Below are 22,612 nucleotides of genomic sequence, written 5' to 3' on the forward strand. Positions count from 1 at the left end.
TCAACCTTGAAAACTATGTGTTAAGAGAGTCAGTCATGAACATCACATATTGTATGATTCTATTTACATACAATGTCCATAATTGACCAATTCATAGAGACCAAAGGGTGGATTCAGTTCACAGAGGTTGCAGGAAAGAGAAAATGAGGAGAGACTGCTAATGGTGTAGGGTTTGACTTTAAGATAATAAAACTATCCTGGAACTAGATAGTGCTGATAGTTGTCCAACTCTGTAAATACGCTAAGATTGATCAAATTCTACACTTTAAATAGATAAACATTTTGTTACAACAGTTATGTCTCAATGATGCTGTTAAAGACACAAAATATTGTTTCCTTTCTCCTGTATTCCTTTATTACTCTATATTAATCTCATTTGTAATTTTTTTAATTAATTTCAATAACCATGTTTCCTGTCCTATTTGGCTATGCAATGTACACATATTATGTACCATGCTCTGTGCTGAATACATGACTTGGAATAGCTTCCTTAATCTATACAACTACTGATAAGATACCATAAGTGAGAAACTGTAGTGCTTGCTCATTAAATGTTACTATGGATACTGCAGGTGGCAGTGATTAAGAGCAAGTGAATATTGGCTTTCTTTTTTTGTCCATGGGACTTTTTTCCTCTCCAACTCAATTGTAAGTACTATTTGAATACCACAAACATCTAGTCGAAGTAAATGTACAAAATAGAATATTTATCTTAAATGGAGCAGAAGGCCCTAAGTACCCAAATATTACCTAGACCTCCGAAGGACTCCAGACAATCCTAGCTCTCAAACAGAATGCTGTTCTTCATAGCTTCCAAAGTGTACAGAAGGTAAGAACCACCATGTTGTATATTGATTGCTTCATCATTGGCTAAGTGTGGTATATAAAGAATAACTTTCTACACCTTAGTTGGAGGATATCTATAAAAGCCATCCCTTAACTGTGTCTTAGAGGAGAACAGTTCACTTTCGACTGAACTGATTTTACTTCTTATATGATAATGTCCCACTCCCTTCTTCCTCCCTGTCAAGGTCCACCTATTTCTTGTCACACCTCCTTGTTCTCAGGGGAAGCAGCTGAGGCTTCCCTTTGCCAGAAACACGAAAACCCAGATTTCTGAAAGTTGCATTACTTGTTCTCTCATCCATTCATTCACAGATTCAAAAACAAAGTTTTAACAAAAGACTAATTAGATGCCAATGTATATGCTAAGTACCAAGGATAGAGTGGTGAATAAAACAAGTCCTGGCTACTCTCAAGGAACTCTAGAGCCAAGCAGACCAGCAAACACCCTGGTGTAGCTGAAGTTTTCCTGGACATCCCACAGCACCCTGGTCTTGTTTTAAAGGCTATGTGCCTAGTTCTCCTGATGGTCGCCAACCATTTTGACTAAGCCTCATCTTCCTTCAGAGACAGCGTTAACCCAGGATGTGAGGAATAAGATATCCAGACACTACTAGGAACTAGTACCAGAAGCAAAGCCATAAAGCAGAATGAACATGACCTGCTTAGTCAGAAGTTGTGCTTTCTTAGGCCCAACTCTGTTGTTTATTGGCTGGCTCAGTTGCTTAATTTCTCTGCCTTCTTTTCCTCATCTGGAAATGGAATGAAAATATTTGTGAGAGGAATGTTGGACTTAGAAGTGTCTGAAATTATTTGTTTCAACATTCTGTACTTGTTTCATATATCACCCATACAAGTGGAAACCTTAAGATAGTCAGGAATTTTATCTGACTTGTTTGCCGCTGTATCCCCAGTTTAATGGTACCTGGCTTATGGTAGTGACAAATAAAATTTCATTAACAGAATGGATGAGGATAAATGTTCAAGTATTTTTTTTTATGAAATGCTATAAATCGCTGTTGCCAATTCTTTCAAATCATAGTTTCTAATGAAACCCCTTGTTTTATAAGTACAGGGATGCAGGCTGATATATTGTAAGGAATTTACATTGTAACCCTATTTCTTTCTATTCTACTTTAGAGGGGCCATTTAACCTCCTCAGGCTTCTTTGGACTCAACTCTTTGCTTTATCAGGTGATCATACAGACCCCATGACTACACCTTATGTACTTGTACTGCCTTACAAATATGAGTTTTAGAAAATGAGAAAGCTGAGGATCAGGAAACACGGGGACTGGTCACACAGTTGGCTGGGGAATCCTTAATGTCTTATCATTTTTAATCTATATAGTAAGGAAGATTCCACAGCAGAAACACAGAAGGAGAGTAGACCCTGTCCATAAAGGGAAAGCAGACTCTCCATAGCAGCAGTTTGTCTCCTTATATTGGGGCTGATGAAAGACGAAGGTAGCATGCCAGAGTCCACATGATCCCTTTACAGAATGGAAACTGCTTCTTCATCAAGTTGAATGGTTTATTTTTGTTTATTTAACAATGACAGTTCACCAGCTCCATGCCACTTCACTAGTACCTGGTTCCGAAGTACATCAAGCGTGACATATGTTCTTTCCTAGGTTTTATCCTAGATTACATTCTGTTGACCTTTGTGGTTTTTTGTAATTTACAGAGAAATATCTACTTTAAGTGCACAGAAAGTAATTATTCTCCATTTCTACCAACTAGAGAGAAATAAATAATCTGAGAGACATGGTTTAGCTACGAGTGGGAACTTCATGGCCAAGACTGAGACTGAATGGATATTATGAGTCTTTGGAGTTTTATGGAAAAGAGCAGTTTTCATTTGTTTGATATAGTTTAATAGCATCTTGAGTCAGGACTCCAAAGTTGTTCGGTGTCTGCCTTATTCTTCACCTTTAGATGCTGTTTGACAGATAACGTGGCTGGTCCTAAATAAGCACTTTTCTGTTCCTTGAGAGTCATAAAAGGTGAAAGAAAAGCAGCAGCATTTGGCCAAATGCTGGGGGGAAAGCAGACATTTGCATAGGTTATGTGATCTGGAGATACTGGTTCTTTGACAGAGTTCTACTGCACAAATGAGGATACAGAATCAGAGGGGGCTTCCTGGAGGAGTTGTTGGCCTCTTCTTCTGAGGCCTACATAATGATGTAATGCTATAAAAGAGACAGCTGGTCAAGGGCAGGGTGAAGTTTTCCAGTTAGAGGTCGTGACAGCGGAAGTAAAAGCAGAGAGGCTTGAAATGGCAGTTACATTAGGAACTGCAACATCTTCACAGCACTGGAAGATCATATGGAAGAGGTTATGCAACTTAAGAACTTAAGAACTAGAAATAAGCCTTGAATGCCAGGAGAATACTTTGAATTTATATCCTATAGGCCATGTGATCTTCACTTAGGCATGTAATAAAATTACAAGCACCCAGGTTTGACCTGTAACTCTAGACTGAGAAGAATCTGGATTCAGTAATAATATCGGTAATAAGCTCCTCTTGTGATTCTAATGTAGCAACGAGTTAGAGCCACTCCTGTGAGTCATGAGTTGTTGAGAGCTGTTAGAAGAGCTACAGAGGCAGATATTTTCGACAGACTGCTACTGGGGTCCTGTGTGAGGATCAGACAAACTGCAGGACTGAAATAAGATAGTTACAGTTATTTTGAAGACAAAGCTGCGTGTGTGTGGTAACTATTTCAGCTATAAAATGAACAGATATTAGTCACTGATCAACTGATAGGAATCGTGGTGGCAGGTGGGATGCATTGAGGAAGTGTAGTACATTAAGTCCAGAATGACTCGAATTTTCTGTGTTGAGTCACCACAGATTGATACACACTGTAAGAGACTGCAGCCTAATAGGTAACCTTGGAGTCAGAAAGACTTGAGTTCAAAGTATAGGGCAACCATTTACTGCTTATGTGTCTTGGGCAGAATTATTAATGAGCAGTACCTCAATATTTCCTTCTATAAAATGACAATGATGATACATACCTCACTGAATTGTTCTGAAGATTAGATGAGGTTATATTTTAAAGTCCTCCAGCTTGGTCTTAGAGGCACCTACTAAATGTCAGGTGTTACTATTGTGCTATTTATTGTAATGTATTCTGGAGTGAAATGGGGTCAGGGATTTTTAATCATTGCCAATAATCTCCCTTACTACAATAAAAAGAAGTCAATTATTTTGGGGGAACAGTGTTCTTTCTTTGTGTTGGAGTTTAAGAGATCAAAGTAAGTGCTGTTCTGTCGTAGGTCAGTGATACAATAGACCTATTTTTCTAGCTCCTGTATATTCTTTGAGCCAACATGAAGTATCTAACCTTGGCTTCCTAGTTTCAATTTGAGATTGAAATCTAATCAACATTTCATTGTTAACAAATTGTGTCTGCTGACATGGTGCTGTCCTCTTTAAGTTTCAGTGGCACATAGACACGTGGCTGAAATTTTTTTCTAATTTCTTATGCCACGTTATCTGTGTTTCTGTGCCTCAAACAATGTCACAAAAGGGCTTTAAAGATAGATTTTTTTCTCCCAGTGTTTCTACTGGCTGCTGCTAACTAGTGTCTGGTAGAGGAGGCAGCATAATTACCATACACTCCACTGTCCAGTATGAGATTCTATAGCCTCATTTCCAGGGGATGTTGAAGGGAGATGATGAAAAGAGGTAAAAGGTACAACTTATTTGGGGAATGCCAGGCCCTTTCCCATGTATTGTCTGATATACTTGTCACAATAATCTTCTGAGCTTATAAAGAAATTGAGTAGATGACTAGTGATCACCAATAGTGGCATTCTAACTCAGAACTCTCTGTTCCTTGGAGTTTTAGCTTTTATCTCTTTCATGGATCCCTATGCCTGGTGTCTGATACATACTAGGGAGCTCAATGACATTAAATCAGTTCCATCTGTCTTGGTAGCACTTCTATTGCTTAATGCTTCTAGGATTTATTAAAAGTTCTCTGGGATCTAGCTACGTGACTATATTATGTGGGTTATTATATAGAGTTTTTCATTTTTGCAGTTTCCTTGTTTCTCATTCACAGAGAACTTAAGACTATAGCTCTTACTCTAAAACAGAACTCTAGCATAGGAATTATAACACCTGAATTCCACTGTCAGGCCTGCATCTGAATAGCTGTTTATGATCATCAATTCTCTGTACCTCTCTAGGCCCAAAATTTTACAATGAGTGTGGACAGAGTTGAACAAAGTGACTGCCAGACATTTCTGGACACTAAAGCATTTGGGTAACTTTGGGGAAAAGTGGATGCCCAGACACCACTGAAGTTCAATTTAATCAGAGTAAGGGAATTGGTTAATTTAAGGAAGCTCCCATGTGAGTTTAATGTGTGGTCAAGAGTAAAAAAACACTGGACTAAAAGATCTTTCATTGCTATCCAACTGTGATAGTTTAGGGAGACAGTACTATATAGCACAAGAATAAACCATGGGATTTGTAGGACTGTCGTAGGGTTTTTGATGCTGTGTTAAAACACTACAACTAAAAGCAACGTGGAGAGGAAAAGATTTATTTGGTTTACACTTCCAGGAAACAGTCCATCACTAAGGGAAGTCAGGGCAGGAACTCAAGTAGAGCAGGGACCTAGAGGCAGGAAATGAAGCAGAAGCCATGGTCGAATGTGATTTGCTGACTTGTTCTCCATGGCTTCCTCAGCCTGCCTTCTTATATACCCCAGAACCACTTGGCTGGGGGTGGGACCACCCACAATCAGTTACCCTTTCTTGAATTAACCCCTAAATTAAGAACCTTCACCCACAGGCTTCCCTCCAGTTCAATCTTACAAAGGCATTTTCAGTTGTGGTTGCATCTTCTCAGATAACTTTAACCCAGGTAAAGCTGATATTCAAGTTAGCCAGCACAAAGATCATAAAGTTAAAACTCCTAGCTCTGCCACTTACTGATTGTGTGATTCTGGTTCCCTCATTTTTAAAATAGAGATAGCATATGTATCCTACAGTAATAATTGTGAGAATTAAGCACTTTTGCTGGTGCATAGCACATGGCAAGCCCTCAGTAAATCGTCTTCTTATTATTCAAAATTAAAATGAAAGATGTGAGAAATATTCTAGTCTAAAAAGATTTAACATGTAAGCTGAAATGAAGTGTTTTTTTTTTTAATTGATTGCTTGCTTTCCATTTCCTGTTTCATTGGCAATGCATTCCGGAAACAAATATGGAAACAGATCTTGCCCTAAGATTTGATGACACTGCAGGAAACAATCTGGCTAATTCTTCCATGGCCGATTGGCTATGATGGCTTGAAAACTGTTGGGAAAAACTTGGCTCAAAGAAGATAGCAGATGTGGTTTGGGAAATGCAAGGATATGACTATAATAAGCATTCATCTGTTCAGCTCCATTTCTAAGAGTAATAACAAGAGAAAAGGATGGATCTGTCAAATCGGCAAGACATGGATATTAAAGTCTTGCTGTCATCATTCCAGCTATCTTGATGTGTTTTTCAGTGGTGTAAGATTTACAAAAATGGAAATAACCACAAAGACTATAAATATCTGATGCATAGTAACAGCAGGTAATACTTTTATTCATCTGTGTATACTTTGTAAAGGAGTTACTATATATCAAGCTTAAGGCTTAATTACAGTTTACAATCATAGATACCACTATCTGATCTCTAGATTCCACAGTAAAATATCCACCATAATAAATAGTGACCACACCCTTGGACCCAACCTGACCCCTTTTACAGCATTTCTCTTGCAACATTTTGCATTTTTCTTAACCATAATTGAGATTATGAAAACTCCCTGTAAAAAGTCCAGTGCCTTTATCATCCTTGCATATCCATCATTCATCAGAGTTGTCCCATATAATGTCAGCTACTGAATAAAAAATTAATAGATGAATGCATGAATGAAGAGTATACTTGACCTCTTTTCTTTCAAGATATAGTATATGTGTGGATCAATTTTGTACCATGCACAGTATAGTGCTATTTGAATGTTGAGATATACAGAATTGTTGAATAAGGATATTTATGTATCTTCCCTTTCCTAAAAACAATGAAAATATAAGCAAAACTATTAGACTCAACCCTTCCATTACTCTGGAAATGAAACAAAGAGAATATAAAGAACATTCATTTTAAAAAACAATGCTGTAAGTTCTATTACCATAATGGAAATAATTAGACATCAGTAACAGAAGGAGAATTGGGAAATTCACAAATGAATAGAAATAAACAACATGCTCCGAAATAAATGTGGGGTCAAAGAAGCAAACACAGGTGAAATGAGATACTCTAAGATAGATGGAAATGAAAACGTGTCACACCAAAACTTAGAGGATATACCTAAGCAAGACGATTCAAATTATTTAGTTGACCAATGAAAGTAGAGGTTACTTTAGAAAACATGTTTGGAAACGGGATTAAGCTTATTGTGGTAATGCATGCCAGAAGGATATGCTAAATGGGGAGGGAGGTTCATGGAATCATGAGATCCATGATTGGTCTACACCTTGGCTGGGAGTATGACTTAGCAATAGAGAACTTGTCTAGCATGTCTGAAACCCTAGGATAAATATTGTATTTTAGTTGAAATTTTCAATTTATTTATTGTATGTGCATGGGTGTTTTGTCTGCATGTATGCCTGGTGCCCAAGGAGGCCCAAAGTGGACATCAGATCCCCCAGGACTAGAGTTATAAATGGTTAGGAAGCACCATGTGGGTGCTGGGAACCAAACCTTGGCCCTCTGAAAGAGCAGCCAACGATCTTAATAGCTAAGCCATCTCTCCAATCCCTTAACTTAGGTTTAAAAAAGATCAAGAACAAAGTACTAGCAAATTGAGTCAACTAAAAGTAAAACATATCACAAACAATAACAAGAAGGAATTTATCACAGGGTCCTAGTGAGCTCCATTTCACAAATGAAATCAACTGATATGACATATCATATTCAAAAGAAAAGATTCTAGGTATCTAACTCAGTGGGGAAGTACTTAGTGGGCATGTGCAAGGTCCTGGATTCAACCTCAAGTAGTGTCAACAAAACAAACAAAAATAAGAAAAGATAACAATATCAGAATAACTTCAACAGATACCAAAAAATATTTTAGCTGAAGTTCAATACCAATTTATAATTAAACAGTCAGAAAACTAGGCATATCAGATAACTTTCCTAACCTAACCTGATTGATGTCTTACGAAAACTGCAAAGCTAATATCATACTTGATAATCAGTGATAGAAATCCTACCATGTAAATCAGACACAGAACAAAGATGGCCACTCTCTTATTTGTATTTATGATTCTATTAGAGATTCTAACCACAGTGAATAGGCCAGATAAGTGAGTAACAAGCATTAAGATTAAAGAGAAAGTGGTAAATTATCTTTAATCACAGATCTCATGATGCTACAGAGTAGTTTTAAGAAATCTACAATAAACTATTAGAAATAATCAAAGGAGCTCAGCCAGTTTGCAGAATAAAAGAGTGAAGTCTGAAACCCAACTGCATTTGTATCCTCTGGAAAGAATAATATAAAAATGAAAAGAACAGATCATTTCTTATTATCAAAATAGAAAAATACAAATAAATTAAACAAAAGAAGTACAAGGCTGGTCCACTAAAAGCAGAAAACATTGTAGAAAATAATTTTGAATAGAAATAAATGAGAAAACATCCCATGTTCATATATCAAAAGACTTAGTATTGTTGAGGTATCAATAATTCCTAAGGAATGAAGGAACTCTAGCAAGCTATCAGATAAGAATGAAGGAAAAATAATTTTAAAGGATGGTCAATATGATCAAAGCACAACATATGTAGGTATGGACATGTCACAGTGAAACCTAATTTCTTGCACGGTATGTACTAATTGCAATTTTAAAATCCTAGTCGTCTTCTTATCAGAAGTTGAAAAACTGGCCCTGAAGTTCTTATTGAAATATACAGAGCCTAGAATGGAGAAAACGATCTTCAGAATAACAAAATTCTGACTGGAAAACCTTACTACAAAGCTTTAAAAAATGTTTAAGATAAAATAATTTAAGGAAAATGAGATGGGGAAATTGAGATCAAAGTGGTTGATAGTCTCTCTCTCTCTCTCTCTCTCTCTCTCTCTCTCTCTCTCTCTCTCTCTCTCTCTCTCCTCTCTCCATTCTCTACCCTGAGTATTATCATCTTAAAATTATTTGAGTTTAAAAATTGTGTATATGCAACAGTTAACCAAAAGGTAAAAAATAAAAAAGGATGATGGTCACATAGATAGGAACACTATTAAGAATCTGAAAATAAATCCCTACATTTATGGTCAACTGATTTTTCACAATGTTTGCCCAAACTTTGGTGGTGGAAGGAGACTAACCCAGGTCTGACTGGCTACAAAGCCAAGATTCGTTAACATCATTGGAGGGATTGCTTAAATGAGTCCAACTTTCAAAGATCTCAAAATCCTATCTGGGAGCAAGAATGGAGAGGAAGAAAGAGGAGAGAGAGAGACAGACAGAAAGAGAGACAGAGAGAGACAGAGAGACAAAGAGAGAGAGAGAGAGCTAAGTCCTAAGGGCTCCTATGTCCAACTTCCCTCAAGGTTAACCTGACATTTTCAGGCTGACAGTTTCTGGCAACCCACTTCTATTTAATTAGGTGTGCATCTTAAGTAAGCATGTAAACCTGGGCAGTTGGGGAGAAACATGATACACTTGTTCTCAAAGCAAACCTCTGTGCTTTTGTATAGAGTACTATTTAGAAAATATTAAAACATTTCATAGACAAGAATATATGCATAACAATAAAATAAATGAATGCTTATGTACTCTAATTAAAGAACCAACAATATTATTACCACCTTTACACTAAACCTACTAGAATTCAAAATCTTTGGTTTGCTTTGTTCGTTGCCCTGTCTTCTAACACCTAGAATGGTACCTTACATATGGTAGGTGTTATGTATCTCTCTTCTTCAGATCATCACCCTCTCTTCTTAAGATCATCACCCCAACAATACCTTAGAGCTTAGCACTGTCCTAAATTCAGGAGCTGTTATATTCTTAAATTTTGATAATTTTTTCCACATATATTCCTAAACAATATTGTTGCTTTTGGCTCTTTTTTTAAATTTATACAACAGAAGTAGGTGCATCCTGTTATTAGCTAGGTCTGTTAAACATTAGTGTGTAAGATTTACCTGTGAAGTTTCACTCAGTCCTTGTCATTGCTGGCATATATTTTATTGAATCGATATGCCATAATGTAAGCTCTCTTTTGTCCTGTCAGTAGATATTTGGCTTTTATGTGTTTATAAACAAAGCTACTACAAGAATTCATGCATGTGCCTCCTGATCACATGTGCAGATGTTTCACTGGCGAATGAATCTGGGAGAAGGAACTGCAGTAAGAATTTTTATTTTCATCTCCCAAAGTTTAGCCCATGAGTCAGAACTACAGCATGCCCTTATGCACACTAAGATAGTCTGTAGGAGAGCTGCTGTCCAAAATATTTTGAGAACTCAATAAAGGATAGGGGATAGGAGAAAAAAGAGAGGAGAAACTTGTCTAGTGGGACCTGCCATTACTCGAGCCTTTAATCAAAGTAAGTTGTAGTTCATAAAAATCCAGATTCTAAAATCCTCTTCATTATTTTTTCTCTCCTATTTTCTTCTAGTAATTTTAAGGTGTCCTTTATTAAGTTCATGTCTACTCAACAAAATGGTGATTGTTTTAACCTTCTTTTGACTATACATTTGATTGGATTATTACCAATATCTATATTTTAAATTTTGATGTGGATAAAAAATGTGTATTTCTTTAACTTTGTAATAATAATACCTTACCCTCATAACAAAATTGAAGTGTGCAGCACTATATTAATTCTATATAGAATTTGCATAGCACTGCTTTCAAACTTACCTGGCTTAAGTAACACTTTATATCCATTGAACAGCAACTCTCCTTTCTTTCTTCCTTTTTTTTTTTTTTTTGAGACACCTTTGACTGTCCTAGAATTCACTTTGTAGATCAGGCTGGCCTCAAACTCACAGAGATCTACTTGTCTCTGCCTCCTAGGTTCTGTGATTAAAGGCCTGTGTCACCACACCCAGCCTCAACTCTCTCTTCTTACAATCTTTTTTAAAAAGACCACTTCACTTATCTATTTTCTGTATTTTTTCCACTTTGTTAATGCTACATGTAATTTGTACCTAAAAAAGACATTTGTTGTTGTCACTTATACTCATATCTTTTAAAAACAATCCCGTCTTTCATCTGTTTTCTTATATGTAGCAGTCAGAAATCATTATTTACTACATTATTTTAATTTTCTTTGCTCTTAAATGTCTATCTAGTAGATGGTGAGCTGCAGAAGGGAAAGAACATATACTAATGACCACTATATCTCTAGGTTTTAGCCTTGTGACTCATCCATGGGCCAGTGGCTATAATCTACAAATTTCCAACTTCCAACCATATTACACAGTTTGTCAGTCATATAACCTAATTTGTCAGTAATTAAGGATCTTCTTTTTGGAGTCAGACCTAGCAGATATGGAATCTTAGCATTTCTGTTTACTAGATGTATGATTTTGCATAAATGTGCTTAATTTCTCTAAACATCAGAATATAAAGATAATCCAAAGTCACCTGGAAAATTTGGGAGGGAAATTAAATGAGATAATATGTATGAAATGGCCTGGCATGTTGACTCCCTCCCTACATGTATTTTTTATTTTATTTCGCTTGTGTTAGTCATAGAGGCTTTAAAAAGGTGGAAAGCAGAGGAAGAAAGTTATGAAAATTTTCTTCTGCTTCTTTCTGGACTGAGAATGGAGGTGCAATATTTACCCAAGTGAATGACATTTTCACGAAAACAGTGAGTGATGTTCTTTGAGCTTGGCTGAGTTGTATATTTGAAATGGTCTCTTTTTCTTTCAAACACGTGGATCTGCTATCCTTCTTGATTCTGTTTACTTTCTAGTAATGGCATGAAATGGGGCGTTTGATAGAGAATACAGACCACCATAGCTAGTTGTTGGATTTTCATATTTATAGGACAAATATTTTCAATTCTTTCTGTTTTACTCAGGTCTTGAAGAAAGGCTAATATTCCTGTCCTGGAGACTTAGAAATTGTAGTTTAAGTTGTCCTTGCTTATGCCTTGCCAGGGCTCCTAATTTAGAGTGGGAGGGAGAAGAAATTTGAATACTTTGCTGGATACTAGGGCCTATGCTAAGCTTGAAAACAAGGAGCCATTAGTAGATAGCAAAGGTGAGTAGTGAGAAGAATTTAGGAAATGAAAACTATTTTGGATTTAGAATAAAATAAATGTGGCTCGGTTTCAAATCATTTTAACTTTGTCATTTCTTATTCTTCCTTGTTTCCGCTGTACAATAGCTATACTAATGAAGAGAATAATCTTGTTTTGTTTAGTTGTTATGGGGTGATGAAACCACTAAGCACAAGAAATAGACTCCAATTATGGCTCATTTTTCTTCCTTTTTTGGTAGAGAAGTACTGATTAAAAAAATGGAAGTTGTAGTCCTATGGCTCAGAGTGTGCACAATTGTCATTTATGTGAGGCAGATTAACATAGGCAGTCACTTAAACATTTTGTTTACATTTTGACATAGGACATGGAACATAGAAAAAATTTGACGTTTAGTTAGCAAGAAGCATATTCTATTTGTACAAATGAGTTAATTACTAAAAGAATGGGAAACTGACATACAGTGAAGAGTTTAGAATTGCTTTTCTGTCTCTTTTCCTTCACATCTACCTGTAAGAATTTAGACCCAGGTCTTGGAGATAAGCAGCTCGACTAGTTAGGTAAGAAGTTAGACTTCTAAAGCCTGATCCTCATCCAGGAAACCTGTAAGTCTTGTAAAGGTCAGGTGTTTTGGCAGCATCCCTCAAACTATTGGACACTGCTGGGTATCATTTCTCAGTATAAGCCTCTGGCACAGGGATTCTGTTACTTTTTGTTACAGAGCAGGGCCAGGTACATGCGCATGTGATACAGAGAGGCTCAAAAGGAAAGCAAAGGATTTGATTTAAAAGACAAATGAAAACTGGTATGATAGTACTGATTTTATCTTTCACTTGTATATTAATTTCAAGAGTAACTCCACAATTGATTCATGTCGTCACTCATAGCAATAACTCAGTACTACCAGGGACAATATTCCTGTTTTAGGTAAGACTCCAAGAGCTAAAATACATAAAATTCTTCTGATATTTCATATGGTTTGATCATAGGCCTCCTTTTGGGAGAAGTAAGGTATAGGGTTAGGTTCATGCCATTTAATGACTGAAAGTGTTGTCTGAGCATCACATTAAGTTGACACCTTAACTTGAGGTTTCCTGCCTTCTTCCTTCCTTTACAAATGCAGAGCCAGCCAGTGAGATTGGCTACTCCCTGAGAATTTGTTTAATCCCTTGGCAGGATCCAAAGTGTTCTTCCAATACCATGGGAAACCTTACAAACACCATGCTCAGGGAAAGTCTCAGCTTCACACTGATTGACTGGAGCAATATGTAGAATAATCATTAATTAATATGTACAGATTCTCAGAAAACCATAGACTTCCGATTGATTTCTATCACCCACTGACATGTGCTGCTTTGTTTTTTGTGTGTGCGTGTGTCTTTTCAGTTTGGACAGTGCCAGGGAGCACGTTTTACCCATCGACTATTACTTTCCACCACAGAAGACCTGCCTGATCTGTGGCGATGAAGCGTCTGGCTGTCACTACGGAGCTCTCACTTGTGGCAGCTGCAAGGTCTTCTTCAAAAGAGCCGCTGAAGGTAAAACCGTCTTACCTACTTCCTGATATTTTTCTTTTTCTTCTTCCTCCTAGAGAGGGACAGCAGCCTTCCAGGGCCCTTGGATAATCCCAGGGACTGAGTCATTAGCAAGGGCCCTGTCACAGAACCTATATTAAAGACACAAATGGTTATATTTGCTGAGCTCCATTGACTGCCTTGGTTGTACAAGCAATGTTGGTGATGAAGGTGGTCCCAGCTGGTGCTTGGTGTTCGGTGGATCCTAGGAATGAAAGCAAAATTAATGATTTGAAAAATTAAATTTCCTTCCTGCTTGTTTTCAACTCTGCTGCATAGTGAGGAAAAAAATTGTCCTTATTAGGGAGGTTAGAAGTCGAGAAACCCCAACTGAGTCTGCAGGCTGTTCTATGTAGTGAATACAAGACTGTTCCTTAGCAAAAGCTTCCTGGCTTTAACCCCAGAAAGAAAGTGTTCTCAGTGTTCGGCAGACCATCAGTGTCTGCACCTGCTCCCTCCTGCTTGCTGCCTCTTTGGGACCTGTCTGCAATAACAACTCCAAGGTAGATAAAAACTCAGAGGGAAGCAACAGTTTTATTCTCTTCATCAGAGGACTGCCTTCAGGGCAGGACAGTTGGTCCAGAATCTCCAGACAAGTTGCATTTTATATCTGGCTGAGTGGGCTGAAACCTACTTGTTATCTGCATAGATTTCAGATGTGCCTAGCCTACATAATCTAGCAGAAACTCCCATTCTAGACCTTTAATTTAGTCTAGTAATCCCTCCCTCCTTGATCACCAAGACTTAAGCCTTCTGTTCATACACTCTACTACCCTCCCTCTGTCTGGAACTCTTTTCCTAAATAGACACTGGGAAGTTGCCCCTAGATGCTCTAACTGTGGCACCAGAGTCAATTTTAAGTACCAATTTGCACCCCGGCCGTGGCTTCCCACAAAGGAAGAGCTTCCTGCCAATGAATTTTCCTTCCTTTTGCCTTGTCTGGAAGAGTTGAATTCTAAGTCAGAACCAAACAGAGAGCCTTTCCTCATTTGAAAAGAAATGCCTTTTCTGAGGACTCTACTGAGCACAACAGAAGCACCAGTGAATATTTGGCAACAAGAGAAAAGGTAGAAAGTAGGTGCCCTTACACTGCTCTCCTCACTGATAGCCATTCTTCATGATTTTAGTTGCAACATTTTAGTAGGTGGTAGAAATACATTCAAAACAGAAAGCTATCATTTTCTTTTCTTCCATTTCCCAAAAAGTGCAAGGAGGTGACTAGCATTTGGTATTACTAAAATGGGCTGCATGTTTTACCTTTACTCTCCCACATGGAGCATTGCTGCTGTTCATGATAGACTAGTATGAGATCCAAGGTCCTAGGGCATAAGCATAGACATTTAGAAAGAGCCTTAAAGCAGTGCCTTCCTTTATTAACAGTACTTAAGAAAAAAAAACAGCTATCAGAAAATGAAGTGAAAACATGTTCCAAGGACTTCAGATCACTCCAGCTTCTCCAGTAAAACACCCCTGTTTTCTAATACCCTGTCACAGACCACCCTGTTTTTACAGCAGGGAAAGAAGCAGAGTAGCATTCTGAAGCTACTATTGGCAGCAGGCCTGGCACTAGAGTAGTAGCCATACCAGATGCAAAATGAGTTCAAGTGAGCTAATGAATAATCAATAGATTATATCATGACCAGTGCCACGTTTGGGTCTTAGAAAACTAGGTGACCAAATGATTGCTTTTAGAAAACAGGAGAAAGATCATTTATATTGTAAAAGTGAAGATCTTTTTCAGCCATACTATACTACGCTACATGGCAGTTTTCTGGAGAATTTACAACTAAAAGAAGGCAGAAGGGCAGCTGCCAGGGCTGCATGACAGGATCTCTACCATCCTATAGATTCTAGACTATTAGACAGCAGGAAAGACAAGCAATGTGGGCTGGAGGAGTCATTCAATGTTCAGAACAGAAAAACCCAGCAAGGTCTTAAAATGATTCAGACCCTGGAGTCATGGAAGTTCCTGAAACTCAGTAATATTTTATTTAATAAAATCAAGATCACCAATGGATATTTGTCTTGTTTTGTTTTTACTTGCACAATATTATATAAGTTTATTTCACCATTTTTCCATAACACAAATTAAATGCAGTGCAATTGCTTAAAGACCATGGTTTGCAAATCAGAAGTTTATGCATGAAAAAAACATTCTGACTAGAGAATATGCTCCATGCAAAAATTCTAGTAGGGGGCAAATTAGCTACTTTATTTTTATTTATTTTACTAGTTTTTGGAGTATCTCACACATGAGTACTGTGTTTACATCATTTCCATTCCCCACTCTCCCCTCTTCTACTCCTCCCCAATCTCCCCTCTCACTCCCTTTCAACTTCATGACTTTTTAATTACTGTAGCGCGCGCACACACACACACACACACACACACACACACTGTCATCATACACGCAACCAAGGAATGGATGGAGATATATATGTATATGTGTGTGTGTATGTATGTATGTGTATATCTATGTATATGTGTATATGTATGTGTATGTAGATATGTATATATATGTGTGTGTGTATGTATCTATGTATATGTATGTATCTGTGTGTGTGTGTGTGTGTGTGTGTGTGTGTGTGTGTGTGTGTGTGTGTGTGTTTAACCCCACTCAGTGTTGATCATATGTATATATATTTAAGAATGACCATTTTGGGGCGATAAAGTATATTGGCACATTTGTTTAATCCCAATACTTGGGACATAGAGGCAAGGGTATTCTAAGCCATTCTGATCTATATAGTGAATTCTGGAACAGCCAGGAAAGCTATGTAGAGAGACCCTGTCTCAAAAATACCCAAAAAAATGACCACTTTGGGTTGGATAATCTATCTCCCCACTCCATTTCCTCTTGTGTTCCTACTACTCCTCTTCAAATTCATGACTTTTTCCTCTTGAATTTTTATTAATATATATACATGTATATAAATATGTATATATAAGTACATCTTGCTGAGTTAAATTAGTGTTGCTCATTTATATATGTGTTTACAGCTAACCATTTGAGATTGGATAACCTATCAGGAAGCTAGTCCCAGAGAAAATTGAATCTTTCTGTCTCAGTAGCCATTAATTTATTTAGTGGTGTGACTTTGTGAGATTTATCCAATCTGCATTGATATGGCACCTGGTGTTGCCATTTTGCTGGTCTTAACTAAGCAACCATATTGTTGAGATTTCATGCATATAATTTCCCTGTCAAATATAGAAGACGTTATCTCACAGAAGATGTCCTGCCCGTGTGGCTTTTACTACTTTTGTACTCCCTCTTCTTCTGTACAAGAGCTGTGTTGTAGATGTGTCAATTGGGACTGGGCATGCCAAGGTCAGTTGGTCTCTGTATTTTGACCAGTAGTGACTTTCTGTAATGATCTCACTCTACTACAAAAGAGGCCTTTTTTTAAATGAGGAGAGTTACACTAATCAATGGGTAAAAGGGTATTTAGAATGCAATTAGAAATTATAATAGTTTATCAAAGTAGTAGGTTCTCCTCTAGGGTCCATAACCTCACCAGTCACAAATAACTAGCCAGGTTTGCAGTACCAGGCATAAATTCCCTCCTACTAAGGGTATCTTAAGTCCAGTTTGGTGGCTATTGATTACCCCTCCCAAGATATATGTCATCATTGCACCCTTGAGGATATCTTTCTGTTTTGGTCATTGTTGTCATTCAAAATCTTTACAGCTGGGGACGACTATTGATTGATTTCCTCCCTTGGCATAGCTAGCTCCTTTGGATACTGAGAGTTACTTCGCAAGGAAGAGGCTTTCAGGTCACTACCAATTCAATTCTTCCAAGTCCTGTGCCCTGTGTATGTGGTGTCTTTAGCAATAGGGACCTACCTTCAACTTCTGGGAGGGAGCCAAGGGCAATGACAATAGCCTGTATTATTTTAAGAATCTTTTCAACTCTTCTGACAAACAACTCTAAGGGAGGGTTCTCATGCCTAGACTGAGGATTTTGTTAGATAGTCTATGGCACCTTCGGATGTCTTACAGAGCCATGGAATGTACATAATCTGAGCTCTTTGGTTACTTTGGAATGTTGGCCCCAGGTTTCAGTTGAAAGATATAAGAAAAGTATGTTATAGGTAAACAAAATAAGACAAAAGTATTACTATTGCAGCACTCAGCAAGCTGAGGCTAGTGTATTTGTAAGCTTGAGGCTTCTTGGTCTATACAGTGAGTTTTAGGCCAGCCAAGAATACCTAGTGAGGCCCTATTTCGAAAAGATACTACTAATAATAATTACCTTTGATGGTATTTCTTTTCCTACCTGAATAAGACAGGTGACTTTGAGTTTACTAGAATCATTATCTCTATTGGAATGCAGGGGACTATATTATCACCCCAAAAGAACATTTATTGATTTTTCAATATTTTAATATGTATCTATACTGCCTCTGTGAAGATGTTGAAATATGGAATTCTACCTGCCTTGGTAAGAGTAAGGTTATAAATATTTGTCTTCCTCATTCATTGTCAGTTAACTCAGACTGAGTATTCAGCATGTTGATTATCACTTTATACACATTTTTCAAAGATCTCTGGACTGGGCACAGGTACAAGAGCTAAAAGCCTGGCATGTCAGACAAAAATTCATTTCTAGCTTTGGAGCTTCATAAAGTATGACGTTTTAAAGCTGTCACTGGTAGGGGGCTCTCAACAGAGTTGATTGTAATCTGGCCAGGTTTTCTTATTGGAAAGGAAGAGAAGGGAGAACCCCATATTTTCTCATTGCTGTTAATACTGAGGGGTAAAGGAAAATCAAGCTGTGCAGGGAAGGCTCTATATAGTCTTGAAAGAATAGACCCTGTCCAGTCGAAGAGAGAGAAGAGGGATTCTATGAGCAAGGGACATCAAGATCATGATGGGGAAACCTACAGAGACAACCAAACCAAACTAGTGGGAACACATGGAATTTAGACCAACAGCTGTGGAGCCTCCATGGAACTAGACTAAGCCCTCTGCATAAGCAAGTTATGTAGCTTGATCTGTTTAAGGGGCCCCCTGGCAGTCGAATAAGGATCCATCCCTGGCGCATGAGCTGGGTTTTTGGAGCCCACTACCTATGGTGGGACACCTTACACAGCCTTGAGCCAGGGGGAGGGGCTTGGGCCTGCCTCAACTGAATGTACCAAGCTCTGCTGATTCCCCATGGGAGGCATTCCCTTGTTGGAGGAGGGAATGGGGGGTATGGGGAAGGATGGGAAGGCAGGAGGAGGGAAGAGAGGTGGATCTGTGATTGGTATGTAAAATGAATAAAAATTCCCAAAATAAAATAATAGACCCTAGAGGTAAAATCACCAATGGTTAATTAGGGAAAACAGAGAAACAGTGAAGGTCATGTGGGTTTGAAAGCAGGAGTGGGTATGTTTGGAGATGATCTGTGAGTTTGAAATAGGCATGAAAAGAAAATTTGTTTGTCGGTGGATAAGGTAACTGCGAAAGTGAAAGCAAAGGCACATTGAATACTTAAAAGACCAGGAAGTCAAAGAAAGCTTGTGCCTTTATATGGGGTTCAAAAGACTTAGTTGGATAGCCTTATATAAGAAAGCCCCCCTTTGGGGCTTTAGTTTTCTGTTTGTAGAATAGATGGTTTTAGAAATGCCCTTCCCAGGGCTGAAAGCATGACTCAGTTGATAGGAGATTGTATTTCTTTTGCCAAAGAAATGAATTCAGTTCCCAGCACACATGTCTGGTGGCTCACTCCTGCCTGTAACTCCAGCTCTAGGAGCTCCAGCACCTTCTTCTGGACTCCATGGCTACCTTCACTCATGTATAACTACCCCCCCCCACATACATACATATACATAAGTAAAAATAAATAAGTTTTTCAATAAATAAGCATCTTCCCAGCTTAGAATTTTGTGACAACTCTACAATTTATAAACATCACTATTGTTTCAGCAAACACAGATGCATTTTATACCTGTATATGCTTAGAGTTTGACTTTCTAGCAGATGGTAAACTCTAGACCCGGATCAATAAAACCTCAATCTTCAAACAGGGCCAGAAAGAGCTGAGAGAGTGCCTGTGGAAAAGCTGGGTTAACATCCAGGACAGAGGTTCCCCTTTGTGACCATGGCTGACTAACTTCCTTTCTTTTCCATTTTCTCATGTGGAAAGTCAGGATATGAATCCCCATCTCTATTATCATGTTTCAAAGAGGGTTAATTAATTCATTATGCACATTATGTACTTGAGAATTTACTATTTTTCAGACATTTTCTAGTAAAACATTTGAGACTGCACATCCATTTGTTTTGTACACATGGAGCACTGTTTGGTACACATCATAAAACTGAAACTGGAGTTTACATTCTGAACTCAAGGAATTACACCATCCTCACTGCTGTTTACAATAGGTCCCAATTTAGTTTCCTTGGCAAATTTTATATAAGTATGGCTTTGATTTTCTCTCTTGCCCCAGGTTTTTGTGAGAGAAGAAATATAAGTGAACCTTTATTGAACTCATTCTGTCCTTTAAATCCACTTTCCCACCTCAACTCATGTGGAATTGAATGTTACCTCGTTTGGAGTTTACAGCAAGTTTTTGGTGTATGATAGTGTCCACTTCACTCCCTGACTCTGAGTAATGTTTCCCAGGGGCGAATTAATTCAGCTAGAAACATCAGTTTGTAACAAAGACTTGATCAGGTATTACAGGCCAAAAAGGTGACTGATTCTGGCTTTGTGAGTCCCAGAAATCTTCCTACAAAGCTCTGCTTCTCGTTTTATTTCTCCTTTTCTTAAATGTTACTGCCAGACATTAGATGAAAGGCAGATAAACTTTTTGTATAAAAGGACAGGTAATAAATAGTTTAAGCCTTGCAGGTAACATGTCCTCCATCTCAACTATTCAGCATTGCCTTTTTAGACCTTACACAAACTAATGGGTGTAGCTGGATTCCAATAAAACTTTATGGGCACTAAAATTTGAACTTCATTTAATTTTCACATGCCATTAAGTATTCTTTTTCTTTCGGTGTTTTTAAACCAGTAAAAAGGAGATTCTCAACTTTTACCCTGGATTTGGCTTGTGGACTGCAACTTGTTGACTCTTGCTTCTCCTGGTCTCTCTTGAACTTGCAAATGTGCAAAAGAAATCTGACACATCTCTAGCCTCCTTATACCTATGTAACAATCCAGAGTACATGATCTTTTAAAAGTTACTCCCAGTTGGCAAAATTGTATCGAATACTTAGTATGGTAGCTTCTTGTACTGTATTACTAAACAGGAGAAAAATAAAGTTTGAAATTCTAGAAGAGGGAATTTTTTAATGGGCTGTTAGCTCACTCCATCCTAAAGGCTACTCAGAAGAAAAAATGAAAAATTTTACACATTTGTCTAAACTTTCATAATAGTTTGAATAACCATGAAATATATGTGTGTGTGTATGTAATATGAGCAAGACATATATACGTGTGTGTGTGTGTGTGTGTGTGTGTGTGTGTGTGTGTGTGTGTTTGTGTGTGTGTGTGTGTTTCAGTATATTCCCCAAATGGTTCACAGAAAGGGCTTTGGGAATTATCTGGTACCAAATATTATGGCTGAATAACTAACTCACAAAAGTAGAGCCTGAGTGGCCATCTGAGCATCTGAGTTATGAATCTGTCATATAATATTCTATGATGGCCTGACTTCACAAATCTTCTGGCTTAGTTTTGAGTTTCCCAATCATAAGACTAAACTACAGGTTTACAGAGTAAATAATGCTGCTCTGCTACCCAGTTCCTACTACATCTCTGTCAGTGCCAAATTTATGAGCTAAGCAAAGAATTTGCCACTGATGCTCTGTAGTAGCCTACATCTGCCTAGTTACAGAATGTTCATTTTTAGCAGTTATTAACAAGAAATTGCCATAGCATTTATACCATTATTTAAATATCTGTAGTGTTTACATGACATTGCTAAAGTAAGATTCCTTGTGTCTATTACCTCCTTCTCTCATATCTAATTCCCTCATCCTTTGTCATCTTTTATGTGCTTATGCATATGCTATATACATAAGTTTGTTAAATCCCTCAGGAGGATCTCCTGGTGATTATCAAACATCATGTGGTTCATTTTCATAGCTGGTTTCCATTGCAAGGTAAGTGTCTCTTCAGACATAGCATGTTAGTTATGTCTGTCTTCTTTGAAATCTAGTCCTATAACAAGAAACATACTGACCTTTAGATAACTAGCCTCTGCAAGAAGTCATTATGACTTTGTGATAATGAATATATGTGAACATTTTGAAGCCAGTTATTTGGGTGTTCATGTTCCCTCTCTGTCCATTTTTAGAAATGTAAGCGTTTTAAGCATACCACAGAGACAGGTGAACTTTGTTAACTGAAAATCTATGAAAAAAAAAAACAAAGTTAAGGAATGGATGAGTTATGTGTGGTGGTGGCTCATGCCTATGATCCCACTTTGCAGGAGGCAGAGGCAGAAAGGTTCCCACAAGTTCAAGCAGCCTGGTGTGGGTTACATGTTAAGTTTCAGATGAACCTAGCCTATATAACAAAACACTAAGCAGAGAACAGGGAGAAGAATAGAATTCTTTCTAAAGTGGACAAGGAATAGATTAATCATCCTTTCCTTTCCGTCTGTGCTGAGATTACTGAGGCCCTCTAGTGAAATCTTAGGAACTCCTATCTAAACTACTGTCTGTCTCTATGGAACACCTCATAAGAGTAGGCCCAGTTCTAAAACTACTCAGGCATACAGTCAGTAATTGTTTGCAAAATACTTGCTGTATATAAGTAAAAGGTTTGAATACTCAAGCCATAAAGCCTATTTTCTTCATTTGAGGAGCTGGAATTTGAATCTTGGTCTGCCTAGGCCAGAGTCAACATTCATTTTAACACAACAAAACTTCCCCCACAGACATTTAAATATATTGGACTAATGAAGAAAGTA

General features: G+C 37.7%; 1 protein-coding gene across 1 annotated transcript in view; it reads left to right on the plus strand.

Annotated features, from left to right (window-relative positions):
• Positions 1-22,612, plus strand: part of Ar (androgen receptor) — a 173,067-nt gene that overhangs the window by 88,624 nt on the left and 61,831 nt on the right. Inside the window, exon 2 of the mRNA XM_052733210.1 lies at positions 13,509-13,660. Within this exon, the coding sequence (XP_052589170.1) occupies positions 13,509-13,660 (152 nt within the window). The remainder of the gene's footprint in view (positions 1-13,508; positions 13,661-22,612) is intronic.

Source organism: Peromyscus californicus, unplaced genomic scaffold (genome assembly GCF_007827085.1).
Source record: "Peromyscus californicus insignis strain IS unplaced genomic scaffold, ASM782708v3 Scaffold_10__1_contigs__length_136768540, whole genome shotgun sequence".
Lineage (NCBI taxonomy): Eukaryota > Metazoa > Chordata > Mammalia > Rodentia > Cricetidae > Peromyscus > Peromyscus californicus.